Genomic DNA, 26,719 nt, shown 5'->3' with positions numbered 1-26,719 from the left:
TCTCGGTGGAATGAGTCTCTGGCTGAATGTACTCCTGTGCCCAACCAGTACATTATGTAGTGGATGGGAGACATTGTCCAAGATGGCATGCAACTTAGACAGCATCCTCTTTTCAGACACCACCGTGAGAGAGTCCAGTTCCATCCCCACAACATCACTGGCCTTACGAATGAGTTTGTTGATTCTGTTGGTGTCTGCTTCAGTCTTCATTGTTGTGTAGTGTGGCAGGTTACTACACTGTTTGCTTACACTGCTTGTCTTGTTCTTTTCTTGTACAGCTTGGCATTGAGCAGCCTCTGCGGGTGACGGTAACAGCAAAGGGTCAAGGCATGGCCATTTTTCAGGTACGGTCATTTCACGGCTAACAAAGAGATTCAAGATTTACAATTCACTAAGGCATCGGTCGGACTGCACTAGGAGTATTGTGTGCAGTTTTGGGCCCCTTATCTAAGAAAGGCTGTGCTGATATTGGAGAGGGTCCAGAGGAAGTTCACGAGACTGAAAGGGTTAACATATGAGAACATTTGTGGGCCCTGGGCCTGTTCCTACTGGAATTTAGAAGAATAAGGAGATCTCATTGAACCTATCAAATATTAAAAGATCAAGATAGACCCAAAGAGCTATGTTGGCCAAAGTCAGAGCTTTAGGGTCACCCATGCCAAACAAGTCAAAAGGTAAAGGCCAGACTAGGAGTGGTCCACCAGTCTTCCAGGTTCAGGGGTTCAGCTCAAGGCTAACAACACTGACTGGTCAAACAAAGCTGTTCTGTTAAGAGCAATGAAGAACACTTCTACATCTGAGTGTGGCAGTATTCCGGAGTCTCCACCCGGAACTTGCCTGACTGACAGTAGTGAAAACCGAGCTACTGACAGGAAGAAGGAAGCCCTGAACACCGCCAAGAATAGAGGACCTTCTTTGCTGCCCTAAACGACAACAGCTTAATGGGTAGTAGATAAGTAGATAGAGTCAATGTGGAGAGGATGTTTCCTATAGATGGGGAGTCTAGACCAGCGAGCACATCCTCAGAATAAAAGGGTGTCCTGCTAGAATATAGAATGAGGAGGAGTTTCTTTAGCCAGAGGGTGGTGAATCTGTGGAATTCATTGCCACAAACAGCTATGGAGGCATAGTTATTGGGTATATATGAAGCAGAAGTTGATAGGTTATTGATCAGTAAGAGCATCAAAAGTTACTTGTAGAAGGCAGGAGAATGGGCTTAAGAGGATTAATAAATCAACCATGATGGGATGACAAAGCAGACTTGATGGGCTGAATGGCCTAATTCTGTTCCTATGTCTTATGGTGTTATGGTCTAATGACTGTGTGACTCTGTGTCCGTGCTGACCAATTGAATGCATGGTCACTGAGCACAAGTAGTTTCCCAGCTGAAGGTGTTAAGTCACCTGAGAAGCCTACGGAGGAATGAATTGGAAGGAGAAAGGAAAAGTGTGCAGGGATCTGTTCTGTGTACGTCGTTACAGACCTATGACATGCAAATAAAAACCGACACTTCTGTCAGGAATGAACTAGACGTAATTCCAGAAAATAAAGGAAACCAGGAGCCTGATCCAAAGCAAGTCCTGTTCATTCTCAGGATGAGGCACTTTTTGGCATTTGGTGCCTCTCCCTGGGTGCCCTAGGTTGACATTGGCTGTTTGTCTGTTTTTTGTAAGTTCCTGTGAATGCCTGCATGAAAATGAATCTCATGGCAGTATATGGTATCATATACCTACTTTGATAATAAATTTAGAACATTGAAAAGTGTCTTATGATCTTATGGTCTTATGGATTCAAGATTCAAGGTTGTTTATTGACATTCTTCAGTACACAAGTGTAAAGGAGAACAAAGTCATTGTTTCTCCCGATCCAATGCAGCTTAAAAACACAATAAGCATAAATAACACAATAAAAAGGACGAAAAAACACAATAAGTAGCATGACTGAAGTCTCCTGCAATGATAAAGAGACCGTCCAGATGTGTGATTTGTAGAGAGCTATCAATCCTGTAATGTTCTCCCACAGCATCCTTGGTACTTGGTCTCAGCTGATGAGCACAACAGTAATCTTCTTGAGCAGGCAATGTGGCCAGCATTCAACTGCATGATGTTCAATTGCTACAGAACAGCAACCACCCACTACAGAAGATATTCACTCAGAGGCCACTTTATTAGGTAAACCTGTGCATCTGCTCATTATTGCAAATATCTAATCAGCCAATCATGTGGCAGCAACTCAATGCATAAAAGCGTGCAGACATGGTCAAGAGGTTCAGCTGTTGTTCGAACCAAACATCAGAATGGGGAAGAGATGTGATCTAAGTGACTTTGACAGTGGAACGATTGGGTTGTTTGAGTATCTCAGAATCTCCTGCGACTTTCACGCACAACAGTCTCCAGAGTTTACAGAGATTTGTGCCAGAAACAAAAACATACAGTGACTGGCAGTTCAGTGGGTAAAAATGCCTTGTTAATGAGAGAGGTCAGAGGAGAATGGCCAGGTTGATTCAATCTGACAGAAAGGTGGCAGTAACTGGATTAACCGCGTTACAACAATGGTGTGCAGAAGAGCATTTCTGAATGCACAACACAGCAAACTTTAAAGCGGATGGGCTATAGCAGCAGAATACCATGGTCATGCACTCAATGGCCTTTACAGGAGGTACCTAATAAAGGGGACACTGTGTAGAACATAGAACAAAGAACAGTATATCACAGCATTGGTCATTCGCCCATGGTGTGGTGCCAACATCCTCTTTTTTCATGTCCTTATGTTCTAGGATGTCAGCTTGTTCTAGGTGGTCCACACATTCATCAAGGTCCCTCTCACAAAACAAAGAAGCACAATAGAGTCCATGAAGTGATCCCCATACAACAAAGATGATCAAACAGTCAGTGTGCAAAAGAGGAGCAAACAACAAAAAAGTAAGCAAGTACTACACAGAACATAAACTGCAGAGCCCCTGAAGTGTGTTCGCAGCCATAAAGCCAGTTCAGCGCTGCGGTGAGTGCGTCCTGGCAAGATTCCTGCACCTTGTACCGATGGTAGTAATGAGACAGGTCAGGCTCTGTGATTTCAATCCAGCCTGACATTTCATTCTAGCCCAACGTCCACATAAGACATAGGAGAAGAATTGGGCCATTCAGACCATCAAGTCTGCTCCACCATTTCATCATGGCTGATTTATTATCCCTCTCAACCCCATTCTCTTGTCTTCTCTCCATAACCTTTGACGCCCTGACCAATTAAGAACCGACTTGGCCTCCACAGCCAACTATGGCAATGAATTCCACAGATTCACTAACTACTGGCTAAAGAAATGTTTCCTCATCTCTGTTCTAAATGGACTTCCCTCTCTTCTGAGTCTGTGCCCTCTGATCCTAGACTCTCCAACTACTGGAAACATACTCACCATGTCCACTCTATCCAGGCCTTCCAATATTTGATAGGTTTCATTAAGATCCCCCGTACATTCTTCTAAGCGCCAGTGAGTACAGGCCCAGAGCCATCATACACTCCTCATATGTTAACACTTTCATTGCTGTGATTATTCTCGTGACCAACCTCTGGACCCTCTCCAATGCTGGCACATCTTTTCTTAGATAAGGGACCCAGAACTGCTCACGATACTTCAAGTGCAGTCTGACCAAAGCTTACATCCATGCTTCCATATTCTAGTCCTCTCAAAATGAATGTTAATATTGCGTTTGAATTCCTTATCATCGACTCAACATCCAAGTTAACCTTTAGTGAATCCTACACAAGGGCTCCCAATTTCCTTTGCACCTTTGATTTAAGAATGTTTTCCCCATTTAGAGAATAGCCTGCACCTTTATTCCTTCTACCAAAGTTCATGGCCATACACTTCCCTACACTATATTCTATCTGCAACTTACTTGCTCATTCTCACAATCTGTCCAAGTCAACACTATCTGCCAGTCCATTTATCTTTGTATCACCCACAAACTTGGCCACAAAGCTATCAATTCCGTCATCCAAGTCATTGAGATATAACATCACGGATTACTGTGGAACACCACTGGTCACCGGCAGCCAACCTGAAAAGACCTCCTCTAACGCCACACCCTGCCATCATTATCATTGTTATGTGCCATGTCGTATACCATAGACCATCATGGTGACCATGAAAGTTCTTGAGCTGGCTAATTTTTCTACAGAAGTAGTTTGCCATTGCCTTCTTCTGGGCCGTGTCTTTACAAGATGGGTGACCTCAGCCATTATCAATACTCTTCAGAGATTGTCTGCCTGGCATCAGTGTTCACATAACCAGGACTTGTGATATGCACCAGTTGCTCATACGACCATCCACCACCTGCTCCCCAGGGTATCACGTGACCTTGATTGGGGGCTAAGCACATGTCTTAGATGCCCCTTTCCCAAGGATGACCTGTAGGTTTTCAGAGGGAAATAGCAACTTACACCTCCTTCGGTAGAGACCTATCATTAATGGCAGTGGCTGACAGAAACAATGTTTCAAAAGTGCTGAGAAGCCTCTGTGGGAGAGCTTTTAAAGTGGAAAAGGCATTGCACTGGTAGTTCCACTCTCTCGACCTCAGACATCCGGGTTGAGTGATATGAACAAGCGTCATAACGGGGGTCTTCCCCAAACTTGCAGTGGGTAACCATGACATCTTCTGTGCCTTGTCATGCACTTTGCTCTCCGTGGTGTGTTGTAGAAGCACCTTCTTGGTCTGACTGTAGATCTCATCTGCCAAGTCCGCTGAAACTGACCTTGCATGCTAGGACAGGCATGTCCCTATCTCCCCGAGGTATGAGGCTACCTGTTGAAGAGGTGTACAGGGGTGTGGCTGCTCTTACATACAAAAAGTTACTTGGAGCCACAGTCAAAAGCTAACCAAGTACATATGCCTTCATTTACTACCCTGAGATTCATTTTCTTACAGGCATTTACAGTAGAACAAAGAAATACAATAAAACAAATGAAAAAATATAAAACCTTAGATTAGATTTGATTATGAGGACATGCAGTCCTCTTTTATTGTCATTTAGTAATGCATGCATTAAGAAATGATACAATATTCCTGCGGTGTGATATCACAGAAACACAGGACAGACCAAGACTGAAAAACTAACAAAAACCACATAATTATAGCATATAGTTACAACAGTGCAACAATACCATAACTTGATGAAGAACAGGCCACGGACACAATAAAAAAGTTCAAAGTCTCTCGAAAGTCCCACATCTCACGCAGACGGGAGAAGGAAGAAAACTCTCCCTGCCATGCCTGACCACAGTCCGACTCTGAGTCGTCCGAAAACTTCGAGCTCTGATCAGCCCTCCGACACCAAGTACGGAGCACCATCTCTGCCGAATGCTCCAACCCTAGCCTCGGTCGCCAGCAGCAGGCAAAGTCAGGGTTTTGGAGCCTTGCCTCCGGAGATTCTTGATCACATAGTAGCAGCGGCAGCAAACTGAGCATTTCAGAAATTTCTCCAGATGATCCTCTGTGCTTACATGCAAAGACTGAAAAATAACCAATGTGCAAATACAAAACAAGCCAATAATAAATTAATCAATAATACTGAGAACATGAGTTGTGGAGTCCTTGAAAGTGACTTGAAAGTATCCTTTAAAGTCCTTGCCTAGATTGTGGAATCAGTTTAGTTTTGAGGTGAGTGAATTTGTCTACACTGGTTCAGGAGCCTAATGGTTGAGAGGTAATCACTGTTTCTGTATCTGGTGGTGTGGGACCTAAGGCTCCTGAACGTCCTTCCTGATGACAGCAGTGAAGAGAGAACATGGCCTGGCTGGTGCGTTTCCTTGATAAGATGCTGCTTTCTTGTGGCAGCATTCCTACAGATGTGCTCAGTGGTGGGGGTGGATTTTCCTGTGATGGAATGGGCGGCCACCGCCACTTTTTGTAGACTTTTCGTTCATGGGCATTGGTGTTTCCCCTTTAGGCTGTGATAAAACCAGGAAAACCTTCCTCCACCGTGGAAGTCTATGGAAGTTTGTCAGAGTTTTAGATGACATGCCGAATCTGTATGAATACCGAAGTAAGTTGCAGCTGATGAAGACAGTGTTTAACAGAGTAACTGAATTGCTGGATTTTTGTGTTTTTTTCTAGCTTAATGTTCTCTTCAACCTGGAGAGTAACGTTCTGGCGATGGACAAGCGATCGTTTGAGTCAGAGGAGGCGTTTGATTTGGACATTACTGTTTCAGACAGCAAGTTTGACCTCGACCATCTGTCTCTGAATATCTGTACCGAGTGAGTGCATGTCAGCCTTTTCCAGTTCACTGTTCAGTTGTGGACCATTGTGTAGACAGAAATAATTCTAAAGGTTGGCTAACCTTGCATCACCTGTACCTCAGAAATGGGAGCTCGCAGTGCTATGCTCACCATATTCATACAACAGTTACACTCCTAAACTCACCCATCATCTCCCTTAGATGCACCTCCTCCTTCCCTTTCTTACATGGTCCACTCTGCCCTCCTATCAGATTCCTCCTCCTTCAGCCCTTTACCTTTTCCACCTATCACCTTCCAGCTTCTTACTCAGCCTACCCTCCCCTTCCATCTGCCTTCAACTATATCCTTCCAGCTTGTGTTCCTTCTCTCCCCATACCCTCTTATTCTGGCTTCTACCCGCTTCCTTTCCAGTCCTGGTGAAGGGTCTGAGCCAGAATCGTCGACTGTTTATTCCTCTCCACCGATGCTGCCTGTCCGGCTGAGTTCTTCCAGGGTTTGGTGTGTGTTACTCTGGATTTCCAGCATCCACAGAATCTCTTATGTTTAAAATCCTTCATTGCTTTTAGGTGAATTTTGCTGCCAGTTGAAGGCATGAGGTATCGGGAGAGGTTGGGCAGGCTAGAACCTTATTCACTGCAGTGTGGGGAGACTGAATGGTGATATTCCGAGGTGTACAAAATCATGAGGGAAATAGATAAGATTAGTGCACACCTTTCCCATGGGTTGGGGAAACAAAAACTAGAGGGCACAGGATTAAGGAGAGAGGGGAAAGATTTAATAAGAACCTGAGCTGCTACTTTTCAGCCTGAGTGTGGTTATTAGATGGAATGAAAGGAGCAGAGGAAGTCGTTGAGACCGGTACAATATCAACATTTCCGAGGCACTTGGACAGGTACATGGATAGGAAAGATTTAAAGGGATATGGGCCAAATGCAGAGAAATGGAATTAGCTTAGAGTAGGGGTTCCCAACTGGGGCCCACGGATCCCTTGATTAATAGTAGGAGTCCATGGCATAAGAAAGTTTGGGAACCCCTGGCTCACAGGATATGTTTTACAGCATCGATGAGTTGGGCTGAAGGGCCTGCTTCCATTCAGTATGCTTGTCCTAAGGCGCAGGAGAACCGGCTTCAGTACGATGAGCGCCCCAGTAACGTATCGGCTAGTTCGACACTATTACAGCTCATGGTGTCGGAGTTTGGAGTTCAACTCCGGCGTCCTCTGTAAGAAAGTGTGTATAGTCTTCCTGTGTACGCGTGGGTTTCCTCCGGGTGCTCTGGTTTCCTCCCACGGTCTGAAGATGTACCAGTTATTGGTCAGTGTAAATTATCCTGTGATTAGACAATAGACAATAGGTGCAGAAGTAGACCATTTGGCCCTTCGAGCCTGCACCGCCATTCTGAGATCATGCCTGATCATCTACTATCAGGGTAGTTCATCTACTATCATCTACTGTTAGGGTAGGGTTAAACAGTGAGTTTGTGGGCTGCACAGCTCGGTGGGTCAGAGAGGCTTGCTCCTTGCTAGATCTCTAAATTATATATATATATATATATATATATAACTAACTAACTAACTAACTAACCAACTGGACACAAGAACACAATAGAAGGAAGAGAAGACCACTATGCTTCTCAAGCCTGACCCAGTATTACAAGTGGTCACGGCTGACCTATGCCTACCTCATCTTCTCTGCTAATTGTATGTCATCCACCTCATTAAGGGAATGGTGTGGAAGCTTTAGAGAGGGTGCATAAGAAATTTACCAGGGTTAGAGAGCATGTCCTAGATGAGCATATGTTGTGAAAGCTATGGCTTTTGTCATTGAAGTGAAGGAGGTTGAGAGATGATTTGATAGAGATGTACAAGATTAGAGGTATCAATTGAGTGGACAGCCAGAGACTTTTTCTAATCAACAAGCTCTAAAACCTGGGCCTCTGTACCTCCCTCTGCAACTGGATCCTTGTCTTCCTTGCTGGGAGACCACAGTCTATGTGAATAGAAATAGCACCTCCTTCTTGCCGACCATCAGCACTGGTACACATCAGTGTTGCATGCTTAACCCACTACTCCGCTCTCTCTACACCCATGATTGTGTGGCTAGGCACAGCTCAAACACCAGCTATAAATTTGCCGATGACATAGGTAACCATTGGGCAGAATTTCAGATGGTGATGAGAAGGCATGCAAGAACAAGATAGGTCAACTACTTGAATTGATTCAGACCAACAGCCTTGTACTCAACATCAGTAAGATCAAGGAATTGATTGTGGACTTCAAGAAGGGGAAGACATGGGAACATACACCAGTCTTCATCAAGGGATCAGAAATGGAAAGGGTGAGCAGTTTCAAGATCCTGGATGTCAACATCTCTGAGGATCTATCCTGGGCCCAACGTATTGATGCAATTCCAAAGAAGGCATGACTGCGCCTATATTTCATTAGGAATTTGAGGAGACTTGGTATGTCACCAAAGACTCTCACAGGTTTCTACCGATTTACCGTGGAGAGCATTCTAACTGGTTGAATCACCATCTGGTATGAAAAGGCTACTGCACAGGAAAAGCTGCAGGCAGTTGTAAATCCAGCCAGCTCCTTCATGGGGACTCGCCTCCCCAGCATCTAGGACACCTTCAAAAGGTGATGCCTCAAAAAGGTGGCATCCATCATTAAGATCCCCCATCACCCAGTATGTGCCCCCTTCTCATTACTACCATCAAGCAGGAGGCACGGGAGCCTGAAGGTACGCACTCAATGATTCAGGAATAGCTTCTTCCCATCCACCATCAGATTTCTGAATGGACAATTAACCAATGAAGACTACCTTGGTATATTTATCCTTCTCTTTTTCCACTACTTAGTTAATTTAGCTTTCTTTTTTATATGTATTTATTATAATTTATAGTTTTTATTATTGTGTATTGCACTGTACTGCTGCCACAAAACAGCAAATTTCACGACATATGCCAGTGATATCAAACTGTTTCTGATTCAGAATTGGCTGTGTAACCATGGCCCCTGCTTCTCTATGAAGATATCTGGGAAATTGGTTGTGTCAATAGTCTATGACAGGATTGAAGAGGGATGGGGGATATTCTCTGTCATGTCCATCTCAATATTCACCTCCTATTCATCTTTGCAGGAAAGAAACAGATTGTCAGACAGCAATTAGCAAGTTAGTAAGTGAGCTGCCTAACAACCGTGCAGCAGGATGCAATGCACGACTGAAGCAGCTTGCAGCGCATGAGTGCATTACAATGTAACAAATAACAATATAATAATAACTGATGTAGATGTCAGTCTAGTCTGTGGGTATTAAGGAGTCTGATGGCTTGGGGGAAGAAACTGTTGCACAGTCTGGTCGTGAGAGCCCGAATGCTTCGGTACTTTTTGCCAGATGGCAGGAGGGAGAAGAGTTTGTATGAGGGGTGCGTGGGGTCCTTCACAATGCTGTTGGCTTTACGGGTGCAGTGTGTGGTGTAAATGTCTGTAATGGTGGGAAGAGAGACCCCAATGATCTTCTCAGCTGACCTCACTATCCACTGCAGGGTCTTGCAATGTCAGACAGTGCAAGTCCCGAACCAGGCAGTGATGCAGCTGCTCAGGATGCTCTCGATACATCCTCTGTAGAATGTGGCGAGGATGGGGGGAGGGAGATGGACTTTTCTCAACCTTCGCAGAAAGTAGAGATGCTGCTGGACTTTCTTGGCTATGGAGCTGGTGTTGAGGGACCAGGTGAGATTCTCCGCCAAGTGAAGACCAAGAAATTTGATGCTCTTAGCGATCTCAATGGAGGAGCCGTCAATGTTCAGCAGAGAGTGGTCGTTCTGTGTCCTCCTGAAGTCAACAATCGTTTCTTTTGTTTTATTCACATTTAGAGACAGGTTGTTGGCTCTGCACCAGTCTGTTAGCCATTGCATCTCCTATCTGTATGCTGACTCATCATTCTTGCTGATGAGACCCACCACGATCGTGTCATCGGCAAACTTGATGATGTGGTTCGAGCTGTGTGTTGCAGCACAGTCATGGGTCAGCAGAGTGAACAGCAGTGGACTGAGCACACAGCCCTGGGGGGCCCCGTGCTCAGTGTGATGGTGTTGGAGATGCTGCTCCCGATCCGGACTGACTGAGGTCTCCCAGTCAGGAAGTCTAGGATCCAGTTGCAGAAGGATGTGTTCAGGCCCAGTAGGCTCAGCTTTCCAATCAGGTGCTGAGGAATAATTGTGTTGAATGCTGAACTGAAGTCTATGAACAGCATTCGAACGTACGTGTCTTTTTTGACCAGGTGGGTGAGGGCCAGGTGGAGGGTGGTGGCGATGGCGACAATATATACAGCAACCTATTGCAGATTTCTCTTTGAAATTTATCTGAAATACCTTGATCTACCTCATTTGCAAAGCTTGATTGAATATCAGTAATAAATATAGAACACAGAACATTACAGACTCTTCGGTCCTTGATGTTGTGCCGATATTTTAACCTTCTCTAACATCAATCTAACCTTTCTTTCCCACATGGCCCTCCATTTTTCTGTCATCCATGTGTCCTTCTAAGAGTTTGTCAAATACGAGAATGTATTTGTCCCTAACACCACCTCTGAAATAGTGTTCCACTCACCTACCACTCTCAGCGTAAAAAAACTCACCTCTGACATTTCCCCTTTCCATTCCACCAATCACATTAAAATTATGCCCCTTGTATTAGCCATTTCCACCCTTAGAAAAGGCCTTCGTCTGTGCACTTGATCAGTGTCTCTTATCATCTTATATATCTCTATCAAGTTGCCGCTCGTCCTCCTTCTCTCCAAAGGGAAAAGCCTGAGCTCTCTCAGGCTATCCTCATTAGTCTTGTGTTCTAATCCAGACATCTTCACTCTGCTGGTAAAGAATGGCATCAAATCAGTAGAAGGATGTGACATAGGATTGGAAGATGTTGAATCCTTGAGGGTTGAGTTAAGAAACTGCAAGGGTAAAAGGACTCTGATGGTAGTTATATACAGGCCTCCCAACAGTAGCTGGGATGTGGACCACAGATCATAACAGAAAGTAGAAAAGGCAAGTCAAAAGGGCAATATTGTAGTGGTGTGCTACACACAGCGCTAGAATAACCACACAGAGTCGGTGAGTTAGAGTTGCGATGAAAGAGATTTATTCAAACTTCGCGGCCCGCTTTAAAGCCTTCCCGTTCCCGCCCTCCCTGGGCGGGATTGCTGTGGGGAATGCATATTCCCAGACCCTTTCCACGCGCGGGATTTTCCCCCTGCTGGTGAAGATGGCCTGGCGCCCTTTTTGGGGCCGGCCCTCTGCCTGCGCGCGCTGTTGTGAGCCAGTTCGTGTGTGCCAGAAAGTGGGTCGCCACAATATTATGATAGTCATGGGAGATTTTGACATGCGGGTCAATTGGCAAAATCAGGTTGGTAATAGATCTCAAGAGAGCGAGTTTGTTGAATGCCTACGGGATGACTTTTTAGAGCAGTTTGCCATTGAGGGGGTCAGCTATACTGGATTGGGTGTTTTGTAATGAATCGGAGGCGTTTAGGGAACTTAAGGTAAAAGAACCCTGAAGAGACAGTAATCACAATATGACTGAGTTCAACCTGAAATTTGATAGGGAGAAAGTAAAGTCTGACATAGCAGTATTTCAGTGGAGTAAAGGAAATTACAGTGGTATTAGAGAGGAGTTGGCCAAAGTAAATTGGAAGGAGCTGCTGGCAGGGATGACAACAGAGCAGCAATGCCATGAGTTTCTGGGAAATATGAGGAAGGTGCAGAACAGATGTATTCTAAATACAAAGAAATACACAAGTAACAAAGTAGTGAAACCGTGGCTGACAAGGGAAGTCAAAGCTAATGTAAAAACAAAAGAGAGGGCATACAGCAAAGCAAAAATTAACAGGAAGATAGAAGATAGGGAAGCTTTTAAAAGCATACAGAGAGCAACTGAAAGAATCATCAGAAGGGAAAAGATGAAATATGAAAGTAAGCTAGCAAACAATATCAAAATGGATAGTAAAAGCTTTTTCAAGTATGTAAAAAAATAAAAGACAGATGAGAATGGATATAGGACCACTAGAAAATGAAGCTGGAGAAATAATAACGGGGGACATCGAGATGGCAGCTGAACTGAATATTTTGCATCAGTCTTCACTGTGGAAGACACTAGCAGTGTGCCTGATGTCGTAGTGTGTGAAGGAAGAGAAGTGAGGCAGTTTCTATCACAAGGGAGAAGGTGCTCAGAAAGCTGAAAGACCTAAGGGTACATAAGTCACCTGGACCAGATTAACTGCACCCTAAGAAAGGAGGAAGGCAGCAGAAAGGAAATTATAGACCAATTAGCATGATCTCTGTGGTTGGAAAGATGTTGGAGTCAATTGTTAAGGATGAGGTTATGGAGTAATTGGTGATACAAGACAAGATAGGTTTCTTTAAAGGAAAATCTTGCCTGACAAGCCTTTTGGAATTCTTTGAGGAGATTACAATTAGGATGGATAAAGGGAATGTAGTAGATGTATATTTGGACTTTCAGAAGGCTTTTGACAAAGTGCCACACATGAGGGTGTTTACAAAGTTAAGAGCCCATGGTATTACAGAAAAGTTACTGGCATAGTTAGAACATTGGCTGATTGGTAGGAGGCAGTGAGTGGGAGTAAAAAGATCCTTGTCTGGTTGTCTGCCAGTGACTAGTGGTATTCCACAGGGGTCAGTGTTGGGACTGCTTCTTTTCATGCTGTATATCAATGACTTAGATGATGGAATATATGGCTTTGATACCAAGATGGGTGGAGGGGCTGATAGGGTCGAGGAAACAGGTTAGCTGTAGAAGGACTTAGAAAGATTAGGTGAATGGACAAGAAAGTGGCAAATAAAATACAATGTTAGAAAGTCCTTGATCATGCACTTTGGTAATAGAAATAAATGTACAGACTATTTTCTAAATGGGGAGAAATTCCAAATATCTGAGATGCAGTGGGACTTGGGAACCTTCGTGCAGAACACCTGAAAGGTTAACTTGCAGGTTGAGTTGGTGGAGAGGAAGGCAAATGCAATGTTAGCATTCATTTCAAGAGGTCTTAAATACAACAACATGGATGTGATGCTAAGGCTTTGGGCTCCTCATCTAAGAAAAGGTTTGCAGGCACTGGAGAGGTTCCAGAAGAGGATCACAAGGATGATTCCAGGAATGAAAGGGTTATCATACGAGGAATGTTTGATGGCTGTGGGCCTGTACTTACTGGAATTTAGAAGGATGATGGGGAATCTCATTGAAACCCTTCAAGTATTGAAAGGTCTAGACAGAGTAGATGTGGAAAGGATGTTTCCCATGGTGGGGGAGTCTAGGACAACAGGGCACAGCCTCAGGATGGAGGGGGATCCATTTAAAACAGATGTGGATAAATTTCTTTAGCCAGAGGTGGTGAATTTGTCAAATTTGTTATCACAGGCAACTGTGGATGCCATGTTTTTGGGGGTCTTTAAGGCAGAGATTGATAGGTTCTTGATTGGGCACAACATCTAAGGTAATGGGGAGAAGGCAGGGGAGTGGGATTGAGGAGGAGAGAAGAAAGGATCAGCTATGATTGAATAGCAGAGCAGACTCAATGACCCAAATGGCCTAATTTTGCTCCTATATCTTATGGTCTTTTGGTCTTACAGTCTAAATTTCCTCTACACCTTCCCCAAAGCTGCTACATCCTTCCAATCACCAGAACGGAACACAAAATTCCAAGTGTGGTCTAACCAGGGTTTTATAGAGCTGCAACTTGACTTCATGGCTCTTGAGCTCAAATGTCAACAATTCCTTTCAACCCAAAACACTGGCAATTCCTTTCCTCCCACAGTTGCTGCCTTCCCAACAGGATCCCACCAGCGATCAATTCTTTCCCTCCCCCTACAGGGATGGCTCCATATGTGACTCACTTTTCCAGTTGTCCCTCCCCACTGATCTCCCTCCTGGCACTTAAACTTGCGAGCAGAACAAGCACCACACCTGCCCCTGCACCTCCTCCCTCACTACCATTCAGGGGCCCAAACAGTCCTTCCCGGTGAGGCAACACTTCATCTGTGATTCTACTGGGGTGAACTACAGCGTTCAATTCTCCTAGTGTGGCCTCCTGTATATATATGAGCCCCAATGTAGATTGAGAGACTGCTTTGCCGAGCACCTACAGTCTATCTACCGGAAAAAGCAAGATCCCCTGGTGGCCACCCATTTCAATTCTAATTCCCATTCCCATTCTGAAACGTCAGTCCATGGTCTCCTCTACTGCTGCTATGAGGGCATACTCAGGTAGGAGGAGCCACACCTTACATTCTGTCTGGATAGCCTCCAACCTGATGGCATGAACATCAGTTTCTCCAACTTCTCCCCTCCCCCCAACTTCACCATTCCCCATTCTCATTTTCCTCTCTCATCTTATCTCCTTACCTGCCCATTATCTCCTTCTGGTGCTCCTCCCCCTTCCCTTTCTTCTATGTTCTTCTGTCCTCTCATATCAGATTCCTCCTTTATCTCTTTCATCATTCAACTTCCCAGATTTTTACTTCGCCTCTACCCCTATCTTGGTTTCCCTTATCACCTACCACCTTGTATTTCTTCCTCCCCTCCACCACCTTCTTACCCTGTCTTCTCCTTTTCCTTTCCAGTCCTGATTGAAGAGTCTCAGTCCGAAAAGTTCACCTGTTTACTCCTTTCCACAGGTGCTGCCTGGCCTGCTGAGTTCCTCCTGCGCTGTTAATGTGTTGCTTTAGATTTTCATCATCTGCAGATTTTCTTGTGTTTGTGCTGCCTGCCCTGCTGAGTTCTTTCATTGATTGTTTGTTGCTTCAGATTTCAGCGTCTGCTGCCTCTGTGCCTTCTTCTTCACCCTATCCACCCAATTTCAGGGAACCATGTGCCTGAACTCCAAGATTTCTCTGTTCTACAAAAACTCCCCAGGGCCTTACCATTCACTGTAAAAGTACTTCTGTCATTTAAATCCCTAAAGTGCAGCACCTCTTACATATCTCAATTGAAAGCCACGGTTTTGAGCCCAGTGGCCTCCCTGTATGCTTCGAGATGGAATATATTATGGAGGTGTGACATCTTCAATGTGGAGTCACAGGTAGATAGGGTCATAAAAAATCAGAGTAATGAGTACAGGAGTTGGGAGGTTATGTTGAAGTTGTATAAGATGATGGTGAGGTCAAATTTGGGACATTGTGTGCAGATCTGGTCACATATCCACAAGAAAGTTATGAATAAAATTGAAAGTGTACCAGGAAAATTTACAAGGATTAGGCTCAAGATCCCTCAAAGTTGATGTGCAATTTGATTGGGTGGTTCGAAAGATGTACGGTGTGTTGGCTAAGCTATTTAATCATTCCCTATTATGAGCATACTTGCCCTGGCAACATCTAGTGTGAGAAGCTAAACAGGGAACTGTCAAATAACATCAATCTTATTTCACAACAGACTTTATAGTCATAGTCATAGTCATAGTCATACTTTATTGATCCCGGGGGAAATTGGTTTTCGTTATAGTTGCAGCATAAATAAAAAATAGTAATAAAACCATAAATAGTTAAATAGTAATATGTAAATTATGCCAGGAAATAAGTCCAGTACCAGCCTATTGGCTCAGGGTGTCTGACCCTCCAAGGGAGGAGTTGTAAAGTTTGATGGCCACAGGCAGGAATGACTTCCTATGATGCTCTGTGTTGCATCTCAGTGGAATGAGTCTCTGGCTGAATGTACTCCTGTGCCCACCCAGTACGTTATGTAGTGGATGGGAGACATTGTCCAAGATGGCATGCAACTTAGACAGCATCCTCTTTTCAGACACCACCGTCAGAGAGTCCAGTTCCATCCCCACAACATCACTGGCCTTACAAATAGGCCAGATAGCCCAATTCTGCTTCCATATCTTACGGTCGTATCGATATCTTTCCTGTAGGTAGGTGACCAGAACTTGTAGGTTGAGTTAGTGGTGAGAAAGGCAAATGCAATGTTTGCATTCATTTCAAGAGGGTTAGAATATAAAAGCAGTGATGTCATTCTGAGGCTTTATAAGGCATTGGTCAGACTGCACTCAGACTTTTGTGAGTATTTTTGGGCCCTTATCTAAGAAAAGATGTGCTGGCATTGGAGAGGGCCCAGAGGAGGTGCACAGAATGATTCCAGGAACTGAAGGTTTCATATGTTAGGTGCATTTGATGGCTCTTGGCCTGTACTTATTGGAATTTAGAAGAATGAGGGGAGATCTCATTGAAACCTATCAAGTATTGAAAGGCCGAGAAAGAGTGGATATGGAGAGGATGAGTCTAAGACCAGAGGAAACTGCCTCAGAACAGAGGAATGCCCATTTAGGACAGAGATGAGTAGGAATTTCTTTAGCTAGAGCATAGTAAATCTGTGGAATTCCTTGACTCAGATGGCTCTGGAGGCCAAGATATTTAGTATATTTAAAACAGAGTTTCATAGGCCCCTGATTAGTCGGGGTGTAAAGGTTATGGGGAGAAGGCAGGAGAATGGGATTGTGAGGAGTAATAAATCAGCTATGATGAGGAAGAGCATCCTTGATGGGCAAAATGCTCTAAATCTGCTCCTAAATATTGTGGTCTTAATATCTTACTGTGGTGAGTATTCAGTCCATGATAACAGATGAGAAGAGCTTGATCATCTCACATACAGCACAATAAGAGACTGAGCAGCGTCACTCAGTGAGAACCCACTCAGTCACATGCAGATGAGGGAGGTGATTATTACACACCCTGGTTGCATTCAGGGTGACCTACAAGTACACAGGCGCGCTTCTATGTAGCCCGAGCTAAAGGGTAACAATAAATGGTCTTGAACAGTTTACCGTAATCCCATGAATGCATTTTAAAACAAGAAAAGTAACGCTGGCTGCTAGGAATGCTGTGGCATGCTGCTGACCAGGCCCCCAGAGTACCATACTGCCCCCTCCTGAGGGGTCCAGCCGTCCCTGGCAACTTCTTTTGTTATCCTTGCTTGCGCCATCTTTCCTTTGGAATACTTCTTCCTCTTTGGTATGTATTTATCCTGTGACTTCCAAATTGCTTCCAGAAATTCCAGCCATTGCTGCTTTGCTGTCATCCCTGACCGTGTTCTTTTCCAATCAATTCTGGCCAAATCCTCTCTCATGCCTCTCTAATTGTAAAGTTCCAAGTGTCAGATGATATTAAGTGTGTGAAGTTACCATATCTAGAAAGAAACTGAAAGGTCTGAAGGTAGATAAGTCACTTGGACCAGCAGGTGTACACCCCAGGATTATGAAAGAGATGGCTGAAGAAATTGTGGAGGCATTAGTAATGATCTTTCAAGAATCACTTGATTCTTGATTGGTTCCTGAAGACTGGAAAATTGGAAATCTCACTCCAAGCTTCAGAGAGAGACAGAAGAAAGGAAATTATAGGCCAGCTAGTCTGACCTCAATGGCTGGGAAGATGTTGGGGTCAATTATTAAGGATGAGGTCTCAGGGTACTTGGAGGCACATGATAAAATAGGCCAAAGTCAACATGATTTCCTCAAGGAAAAATCTTGCCTAACAACTCTGTTGGAATTCTTTGAAGAACTAACAAGAGGGTTAGACAAAGGAGAATTGGTTGATGCTTGGATTTTCAGGAGGCCCTTGACAACAAGTCACATAAGAGGCTGCTTAACAAGCCACAAGCCCCATGGTATTAGAGAAAAGATTCTAGTGTGGATAAAGCATTGGCGGATTGGCAGGAGAAAGAGTGGTAATAAAGGGAGCCTGTTCTGGTTGGCTACCGGTGACAGTGGTGTTCCACAGGGGTCTGTTTTGGACCGATTCTTTTTACGCTATATATCAATGACTTGGATGATGGAATTGGTGGCTTTGTTGCAAAGTTTGCAGACAATAGGAAGATAGGTGGAGGGATAGGTAGTCTTGGGGAAGTAGAGAGGCTACAGATGAACTTAGATTAGGAGAATGGGCAAAGAAATGGCAGATGGAATACTGTGTCAGAAGTGTATGGTGATACACTTCGGTAAAAGAAATGAAAGTGTTGACTATTTTCTAAAATGAAAGAAAATACAAAAAAACTGAGGTGCAAAAAGACTTAGGAATCCTTGTGCAAGATTCCCTAGAGGTTAATTTGTAGGTTGAGTCTGTAGTGAGGAAGGCAAATGTAACATTAGCATTCATTTCAAGAGAACTAAAATATAAAAGCAAGGATATAAAGTTGAGACTTTACAAAGCACTGGAGAGGCCTCACTTGGAGTGCTGTGAGCAGTTCTGGGCCTCATCCTAGAAAGGATGTGCTGAAACCGGAGAGGGTTCAAAGGAGGGTCACGAAAATGATTCCACGATTGAATGGCTTGTCATATGAATATCGTCTGATGAATCTGGGTCTGTATTCACTGGAATTCAAAGAATGAGGTGTGACCTCATTGAAACCTATCAAATGATTAAAGGCCTTGATAGAGTAGATATGATTTTATGTCTTATGAGGAAAGATTGTGCGAGTTAGGGCTTTTTTCTTTGGAGTGAAGGATGCTGAGTCATGACTTGTTGGAGGTGGATAATAATACGAGGTATCAATATAATGGGTAGCCAGAAAATTGGCTAATACGCATGGAACGGAGAAATAAGAAACATATGGTGAAGATAATGAGGCAATATTACAGACCACCCAATAGTCCTAAGGATTTAGAAAAACAAATTTGTAAACGGATTGCAGGCTCTGGCAAGAAACATAAGGTTGTTATAGTAGGTGATATTAACCTTCCACATATTGACCGGAACTCCCATACTGTAAAAGGACAAGATGGGATAGAGTTTGTCAAATGTGTTTCAGGAGAGTTTCCTTCCTTAGTACGCAGAAGTCCAAATGAGAGAACATGCAATGCTGGCTCTGCTATTAAGGAATGAAACAGGGCATGTAAATCTGCAAAAAGATAGGTCTGGTCCGAGGGTTGAGATTCTAAATTGGAGAATGAGCAATTTTGTTGGTATCAGAAATGATCTGGCAAGTGTAGTCTGGGATAGGTTGTTTTCTGGCAAAGGTGTAGTTGGTAGGTAGGAGGCCATCAAAGTCAAAACCTTGAGAGTACAAAGCTTTTATTGTCTGTCAGAATAAAAGGAAAAGGTAACCAGAGAAGGGAACCTTGGTTTTCAAGTGAATTTGAGTTACTGGTTAAGAGAAAAAAGGTGCATAGCAGGTATTAGGCACGTTGGAATGAATGATGTGCTTATGGAGTACAAGAAGTGCAAGAGAATACTTAATAAAGATATCAGGAAGTCTGAAAGAAGGTATGAAGTTACTCTAGTAGACAATGTGAAGGAGAATCCTAAGGGATTCTACAGAGATGTTAAGAGCAAAAGAATTCCTACGGACAAACTGGTTCTCTGGAAGACCAGAATGGTAATCTATGTGTGGAGCCTAAACAGATGGGGGAGATCTTAAATGCATTCTTTGCATTTGTACTCACTCGGGAGACAGATACACAGTCCATAGAAGTGAGGTAAAGTGGCATCAACTTCATGGACTCTGTACAGATTACAGAGGAGGAAGTGTTTGCTATCCTGAGGGAAATCAGGGTGGATAACTCCCCAGGACCTGATAAGGTTTCCCCTTGGATCCTACAGGAGGGAAGTGCAGAAATTGCCGGGTACCTAGCAGAGATATTTAAGACATTCTTAGCAACAAGAGAGGAGAGGTACTCGGAGATTGGAGGATAGCCAATGTTGTTGTGCCATTTAAATGGTTTAAACAGAAATCAGGAAATTATAGGCCGGTGAGTCTGACATCAGTTGATGGAAGACTATTGGAAGGTATTCTAGGAGACCAGATACCCAAGTATTTGGATAGACATGGTCTGATTTAGAGTAATCAGCATGCTTTGTGTGTGGTAGGTCATGTCTAACCAATCTTATAGAGTTTACTGAGGAAGTTACCAGGAAAGTGGATGAAGACAGATCAGTGAATGTTGACTAAATGGACTTTAATAAGGTACTTGACAAAGCTCTGTATGGGAGGTTGGTCAAGAAGTTTCAATCACTCAGAATTTAAGATGAGGTAGTAAATTAGATTATTAGATTAGATTATGAGAACACTCAGTCCTCTTTTATTGTCGTTTAGAAATGCATACACGCATTAAGAAATGATACAATGTTTCTCCGGAGTGATATCACAGAAAACAGGACAGACCAAAGACTAACACTGACAGAACCACATAATTATAGCCTATAGTTACAGCAGTGCAAAGCAATACCATAATTTGATGAAGAGCAGACCACGGGCGCAGTTAAAAAAAAGTCTCAAAGTCCCGAGTCGATCGACTCCCGAGTCCCCGATAGCAGGTGGCAAAAGGGAGAAACTTCCTGCCATAAACCTCCAGGCACCGTCAACTTGCCGGTACCTTGGAAGCAGCCGACCCCAGCCGACACTGAGTCCATCCGTCCGAAAACTTCGAGCTTCTGACCAGCCTCTGCGATACAGCCTCCCGAGCGCCTTCGACCTCTCCCCGGCTGCTGAAACACGCAAAGCCAAGGATTTCGGGGCCTTCAGCTCCAGAGATTCTGGTTACCACACAGTAGCAGCGGCAGCAAAGTGGGCATTTCAGAAGTTTTCCAGATGTTCTGCTGTGCTCTCACATCTGTCTCCATCAAATCAGAATTGGGCATGGACCCCTGCTTGACAGATAACAGATATTCATCACCGAAGTCGCGCCACCATCTTCTCCTCCCTCCCACTAATCACAAATGATTAGATTATTCATTGGCTTTGTGGGAGAAGCCAGGGAGTAGTAGTAGAGGGTTGCATCTCTGACTGGAGGCCTGTGACTAGTGGAGTACCGCAGGGATCGGCTGGGCCCTTTGTTGCTTGTCACCTATGTAAATGATCTGGGTGATAATGTAGTTAACTGGATCAGCAAATTTGCAGATGACACCATGATTGGGAGTGTATTGGATAGTGAGGAAGGCTATCATGGCTTGCAGAGGGATCTGCATCATCTGGAAAAAAAAATGGGCTGAAAAATGGCAGAAGGAATTTAACGCAGACAGGTGCGAGGTTTTGCATTTTGGTAGGACCAACCAAGGTAGCTCTTACACAGTGAACGGTAGGGCACTGAGGAATGTGGTAGAATAGAGGGATCTGGGAATAGAGGTCCATAATTCTTTGAAAGTGGCATCACAGGTAGATAAGGCCATAAAGAAATCTTTTGGCACATAGGCCTTCACAAATCAATGTGTTGGGTCCAGAAGATGAGATGTTTTGTTGTAGTTGTATAAGACCTTGGTGAGGCCTAATTTATAATATTGTGTGTGGTTTGGTCACCTGCCTAGAGGAAAAATGTAAACAATGTTGAAAGAGAGCAGAGGAAATTTACAAGGATGTTGCCTGGTCTGGAGGACCTGAGTTATAAGGAGAGATTGATTGGGCTAGGACTATATTCTTCAGAATGTCGAAGGTTGAGAGGAGATTTGATAAAGGTATGCAGAATTATGAGAGGTATAGTTAGGATAAATGCAAGCAGGCTTTTTCCACTGAGGTTGGGTGGGACTACAACCAGAGATCATGGGTTCAGGTGAGAAGTTTAAGGGGAAACTTCTTCATTCAGAGGCTCGTGGAACGAGCTGCCAGCACAAGTGGTGCATGCAAACTCAATTTCAACATTTAAGAGAAGTTTGGATAGGCTCAGGATTGTGGAGGTATGGAGGGGTATGGTTCCTGTGCAGGTCGATGGGAATGGCAGTTTAAATGGTTATGACATGGACTAGAAGGGCCTGTTTTTGTTCTGTACTTCTCTATGACTATGGCTCTACGAGGGGACATTATTTTAAAGTGATTAGAGGAAAGTATAGAGGGTTGTTTGAGGTATATTTTTTTACACAGGAATAAGCGAAAATGTTGACACAACCTCATGGGCCAAAGCACCTGTACTATGTTGCACTCTATGTTCCATTGAACGAGGTGAGTGGCAGGCGGTGGGGGGTTGCATTGCAGTGCAGGCAGGAGAAGCATTTAATCTAAAAGTGAGCTTTGCTTTTCTTTTGCCGCCGAAGGTTCCGAGGTAATGGAAATAGCTTGATCACTGGAATGGTCCTGATGGAAGTTGGGATGCTCAGTGGTTTTGCCCCAGAGATCGATGGCATCCAAACCAATGACATCATCAAGAAGGTGGAATTTACAGATGGAGAAGTTAATCTGTACTTTGACTCAGTGAGTAAATTTTTAAATTGGTTCATTATTATTATATTGTATTGTTACATGTATTATAAACATTGGGGAGGAGGTACCAACACTCAGTGTTTCAAGAGCCTCCCTGATTCTCTCTGCCATCAGATTTATGAATGTTTCATGAACTCATAAACACTACTTCACTATTTTGCTGTCTATTATTTATTTTTTACTGTATATTACTAATTGTGTGAGAACACAATGAAGGATGTCTAATCAGGGTCACAAGAAGCCATGGGAGCAGGTGGTGGATAGTTGGTGCAGATCACAAGTCCCGGTTATGCGACCACTGACACCAGGCAGACAATCTCTGAGGAGTATTGATAATGACTGGCGTCATCCGACTTGTAAAGACACTGCCCAGAAGAATGCAATAGCAAAGCACTTCTGTAGAAAAATTTGCCAAAAGCAATCATGGTCATGAGAGCATAATCGCCACATCGTACGACAGGGTACGTAATGATGATGACCTTTAATTGTAATTTTTTATGTATGTTGCTGTACTGCTTCCATAAAACAACAAATATCTTGATATATATCAATGATAATAAATCTGATTCTCTCTGTTAACATCAGGTAGGGTGTACAGAAGCCCGAAGGCACACACTCTCCTCTGCCATCTGATTCCTAAATTGAATCTTTAGACACTACCTCACTTTTTTTTAATATACAGTATTTCTGTTTTTTCACTTTTTAAAACATCTATTCAATATACATATACTGTAGTTGATTTACTTGTTTATTTATTATTATTTTTATTTTTATTTTGTTTATTTTTGGTATTATAATACATATATTTTTTTCTTTGCTGGATTATGTATTCCATAGAACTGCTGCTGCTAAGTTAACAAGTTTCACCTCACATGTGGGTGATAATAAACCTGATTCTGATTTCTGATTCTGATGTACCGAGGTACAGTGAAAAACTTTGCCTTGCATGCCATCGATACAGATCAGACTCAGATTCAGATTCAGATTTACTTAACTCATGTACATCAAACGTACAGTGAAAAGTGTCATTTGCATGAACACATGTAGCCCCCCCCCGGCCAGCCTCAGGGTCGCTTGGCTCGCTGTCATCTAGGGAAACAGCCCTCGGCCCCACCAAACTGGGTAATTAGTTTGTGTGGATGCTGTGTGATGTACCCCACCCCGCCCAAATAACAGACAATACACCAGATACAATTAAATGATTTACAGTTTATAGATATTACTGGAACTATATAATTAAGAGAGAATAAAATATAAAAGGAAAATAAAAGGCGCCACACTTATCAAAGTTCAATTCTTCGTGCACAAACAGTTGGAGCTCGGGACCCTCCTTCTTCATCCTGCGACCCCTCGGACTACCTCAACCGGCCGCCTGGGACCAACAACAGTGGTCAACCAGACGCTCCACACGAGTCTGTCTCTGTCTCCTCTCCTCGCCGAGCGCCCCGCTTGGGGTCTGACCCCGTTAGCGGACTCACAGCACCTGGTCCATCCTCTGTCTCTCTCTCTCCCGCCTTCTCTCCCAAAACCCCGCGCATACAGTATCTTCAAATACACCAAAAACGTAACAACTATCCCAATTGGTTCGTAACATATTCTTATCACATCCTAACCCAAAACAAGCTGCTAGCGCAAGAACTTTCTCAGTGTTTAACATAACAAAAAAGCATTCCCAAGCATAACATAACAAAGAAACCATTTTAACTAGCCTATGCAGTAACATAAAAGACAAAACCCCCTTACACACACAACACACATGCAAGGATGTGCTGGGAGCAGCCCGTAGGAGTCGCCATGCTTCTGGCTCTCCCATAGTATGATCACATTATTGCAACAGTGCATTGAGGTAGTACAAAGGAAAGCAAGAACAGAATGCAGAATGAAGTTCTCTTTAGTTGCAGAGAAAGTGCAATGCAGACAGACAATAAGCTAAATGATAATGATGAGGTAGACTGTGAGATCAAGAATCTACCTGATTGTACTAGGGGAACATTCAGTAGTCTTATAACATTGAGGTAGAAGCCATCCTCGAGCCTGCTGTTATATGCTTTCAGGTTTTTGTAGCTTCTGCCCGATGGAAGAAGAGGAGAAGAGAGAATGTCCGGGCGTGGTTGGAGTCTTTGGTTATGGCGACTACTTTACCAAGGCAGTGAGAAGTGTAGACAGAGTCCATGGTTGGTTTCCTTGATGATCTGGAATGAGGAAGGGAGAAATCTGCAGCGTAGTGGTTAGCACAACGCTCTGCAGTAGCAGCAACCCAGGTTCAATTCCCGCCTCAGCTTGTAAGGAGTTTGTACATTCTCTCTGTGACCGCGTGGGTTTCCTCGGTTCTCCCCCTATGGTCCATTGGCGTACTGGTTAGTACGTTGCTTGGTCATTATAAATTGTCATGTGATTAGGCTAGGTTTAAATCAGGGGATTGGTGGGTGGTGTGGTTTGAAGAGACTACTCTGTGCTGTAGCTCAATAAATAAATCCCCCCATATGGTTAGGAAAGGTTTAGGTGGATGTGGGCCAAGCACAGGCAAATGGGACAAGCTTACCAAGCACAAAATGCTGGAGGAACTCAACAGGTCAGGCAAGATCTACTAAGAGGAATAAGCAGTCAATGTTTCAGACAGAAACTCCTCATACTCTCCATAGGTGTTGAGTGAACCATCGAATTCCTCCAGCATTTTGTACTTGTTGCCTTGGCTTTCCAGCCTGTGCAGAATCTCTTGTGTCTGGGACTAGCTTAGATAGACATCTTAGTCAGCATGGACAAGTTGGACCAAAGGGTTTATTCCTGTGCTGAATGTTCCTGCAACTCTGTCTGGAGAGGATAATGTGTGAGTCAAAGGGTTCCCCCTGTGTTTTTGATCTGCCAACCAGCCTGAACTTGTGTCTCCAAAGGCCAATTAACTCTTTGTGTCTCCTGGGGACAACCTCTCCAAATGTTCATCGCGACCACCTGTTAAGCTGCACAGGTTCAGACGATCGCTTTAACCCTTCACAGCATGGTAGCGTAGTGGTTAGCACAAACAACACCTTACAGTACAGGTGACTCGGGTTCAATTCCCACTGCTGCCTGTAAGGATTTATATGTCCTCACCATGACTGCATGGGTTTCCGTCAGGTACTCGGGTTTCCTCCAAGTATTCCGGTTTCCTCCCACAGTCGAAAGATGTACCAGTTGGTAGATTAATTGGTCAATGTAAATTGTCTCGTGATTAGGCGAGGATTAAATCAGAGAATTGCTGGACTGTACGGCTCAAAGGGCCTATTCTCTGCTACATCACAACAAATAAATAAAATAATATTGCCACCTGCAATAATATGTCAGTAAGCCCACCAGCTCTGCGGTATGTAACACTTTCCTTCTTATGTATGCAACCTTCTTCATATTCTGAGACCATGACCCCTGGGTCTAGACTCAAGGGAACATTCTCCGTACATCCAGCCTTTTGAGCTGTGTAAAAATGTCATAAGTTTCTATGGGTCCAAAGTAGACATTGTGGTAGATTCATCATCTGACACATAGAGCCATGTATTCATTGAGTCATAAAGCAATATAACACAAAGATAGACCCTTTCTAGGTGTGCCCCCAGCTAGTCCCAATTTCCTGCATTCAGCCAATATTGCTGTATGCCATGCCCCTCCATGCAGCCTCCAAACCAAAGGTGTAGCCGTGGGCTCTTGTATAGGTCCTTTTTATTGGCTACGTGGAACAGTCTATGTTCCAAGACTATACCTGTGTCACTCCCCAACGTTTCCTATGTTACACTGACATCTGCACTGGTGCTGTTTACCCTGTCAATTTTTGACACCACACTCCCCTTTCTTGATCTCTCTGTCTTTAACTCTGGAGACAGTTTATCTACTGATATCTTTTATAAAACCCACAAATTCTCACAGCTACCTGGACTATACCTCTTTCCGCCCTGTCAGTCATTAAAAATGCCATCCCCTTCTCTCAATTCCTCTGTCTCTGCCGCATCTGCTCTCAGGATGAAGCTTTTCATTCCAGAACTAATGAGGTGTTCTCCTTCTTAAAAGAAAGGGGCTTTCCTTCTTCCACCATCAACACTGCCCTCACCTGTATCTATTCCATTTCATGAATGTCTGCATTCACCCATCCTCCCGACACCCCATCAGGGATATGGTTCTTCTTATCCTCTCCTACCGCCCCACTAGCCTCCATATCCAGCACATAATTTTTTATAAACTCCACCATCTCCAAAGGAATCCCACCACCTAACACCTCTCTCCCTCCCCCCAACATTTTGCTTTCTGCATGTGACTCCCTTATC

At 43.8% G+C, this 26,719-nt stretch overlaps 1 protein-coding gene across 1 annotated transcript in view; it reads left to right on the top strand.

Annotated features, from left to right (window-relative positions):
* Window positions 1-26,719, top strand: part of cd109 (CD109 molecule) — a 255,125-nt gene that overhangs the window by 221,466 nt on the left and 6,940 nt on the right. Inside the window, exons 29-31 of the mRNA XM_072267001.1 lie at window positions 279-344; window positions 6,111-6,253; window positions 22,265-22,421. Of these exons, the coding sequence (XP_072123102.1) occupies window positions 279-344; window positions 6,111-6,253; window positions 22,265-22,421 (366 nt within the window). The remainder of the gene's footprint in view (window positions 1-278; window positions 345-6,110; window positions 6,254-22,264; window positions 22,422-26,719) is intronic.

Source organism: Mobula birostris, chromosome 8, assembly GCF_030028105.1.
Source record: "Mobula birostris isolate sMobBir1 chromosome 8, sMobBir1.hap1, whole genome shotgun sequence".
NCBI classification, from domain to species: domain Eukaryota; kingdom Metazoa; phylum Chordata; class Chondrichthyes; order Myliobatiformes; family Myliobatidae; genus Mobula; species Mobula birostris.
The sequence above is the reverse complement of the archived record's forward strand: the minus strand, read 5'-3'. Positions and strand labels throughout refer to the sequence as shown.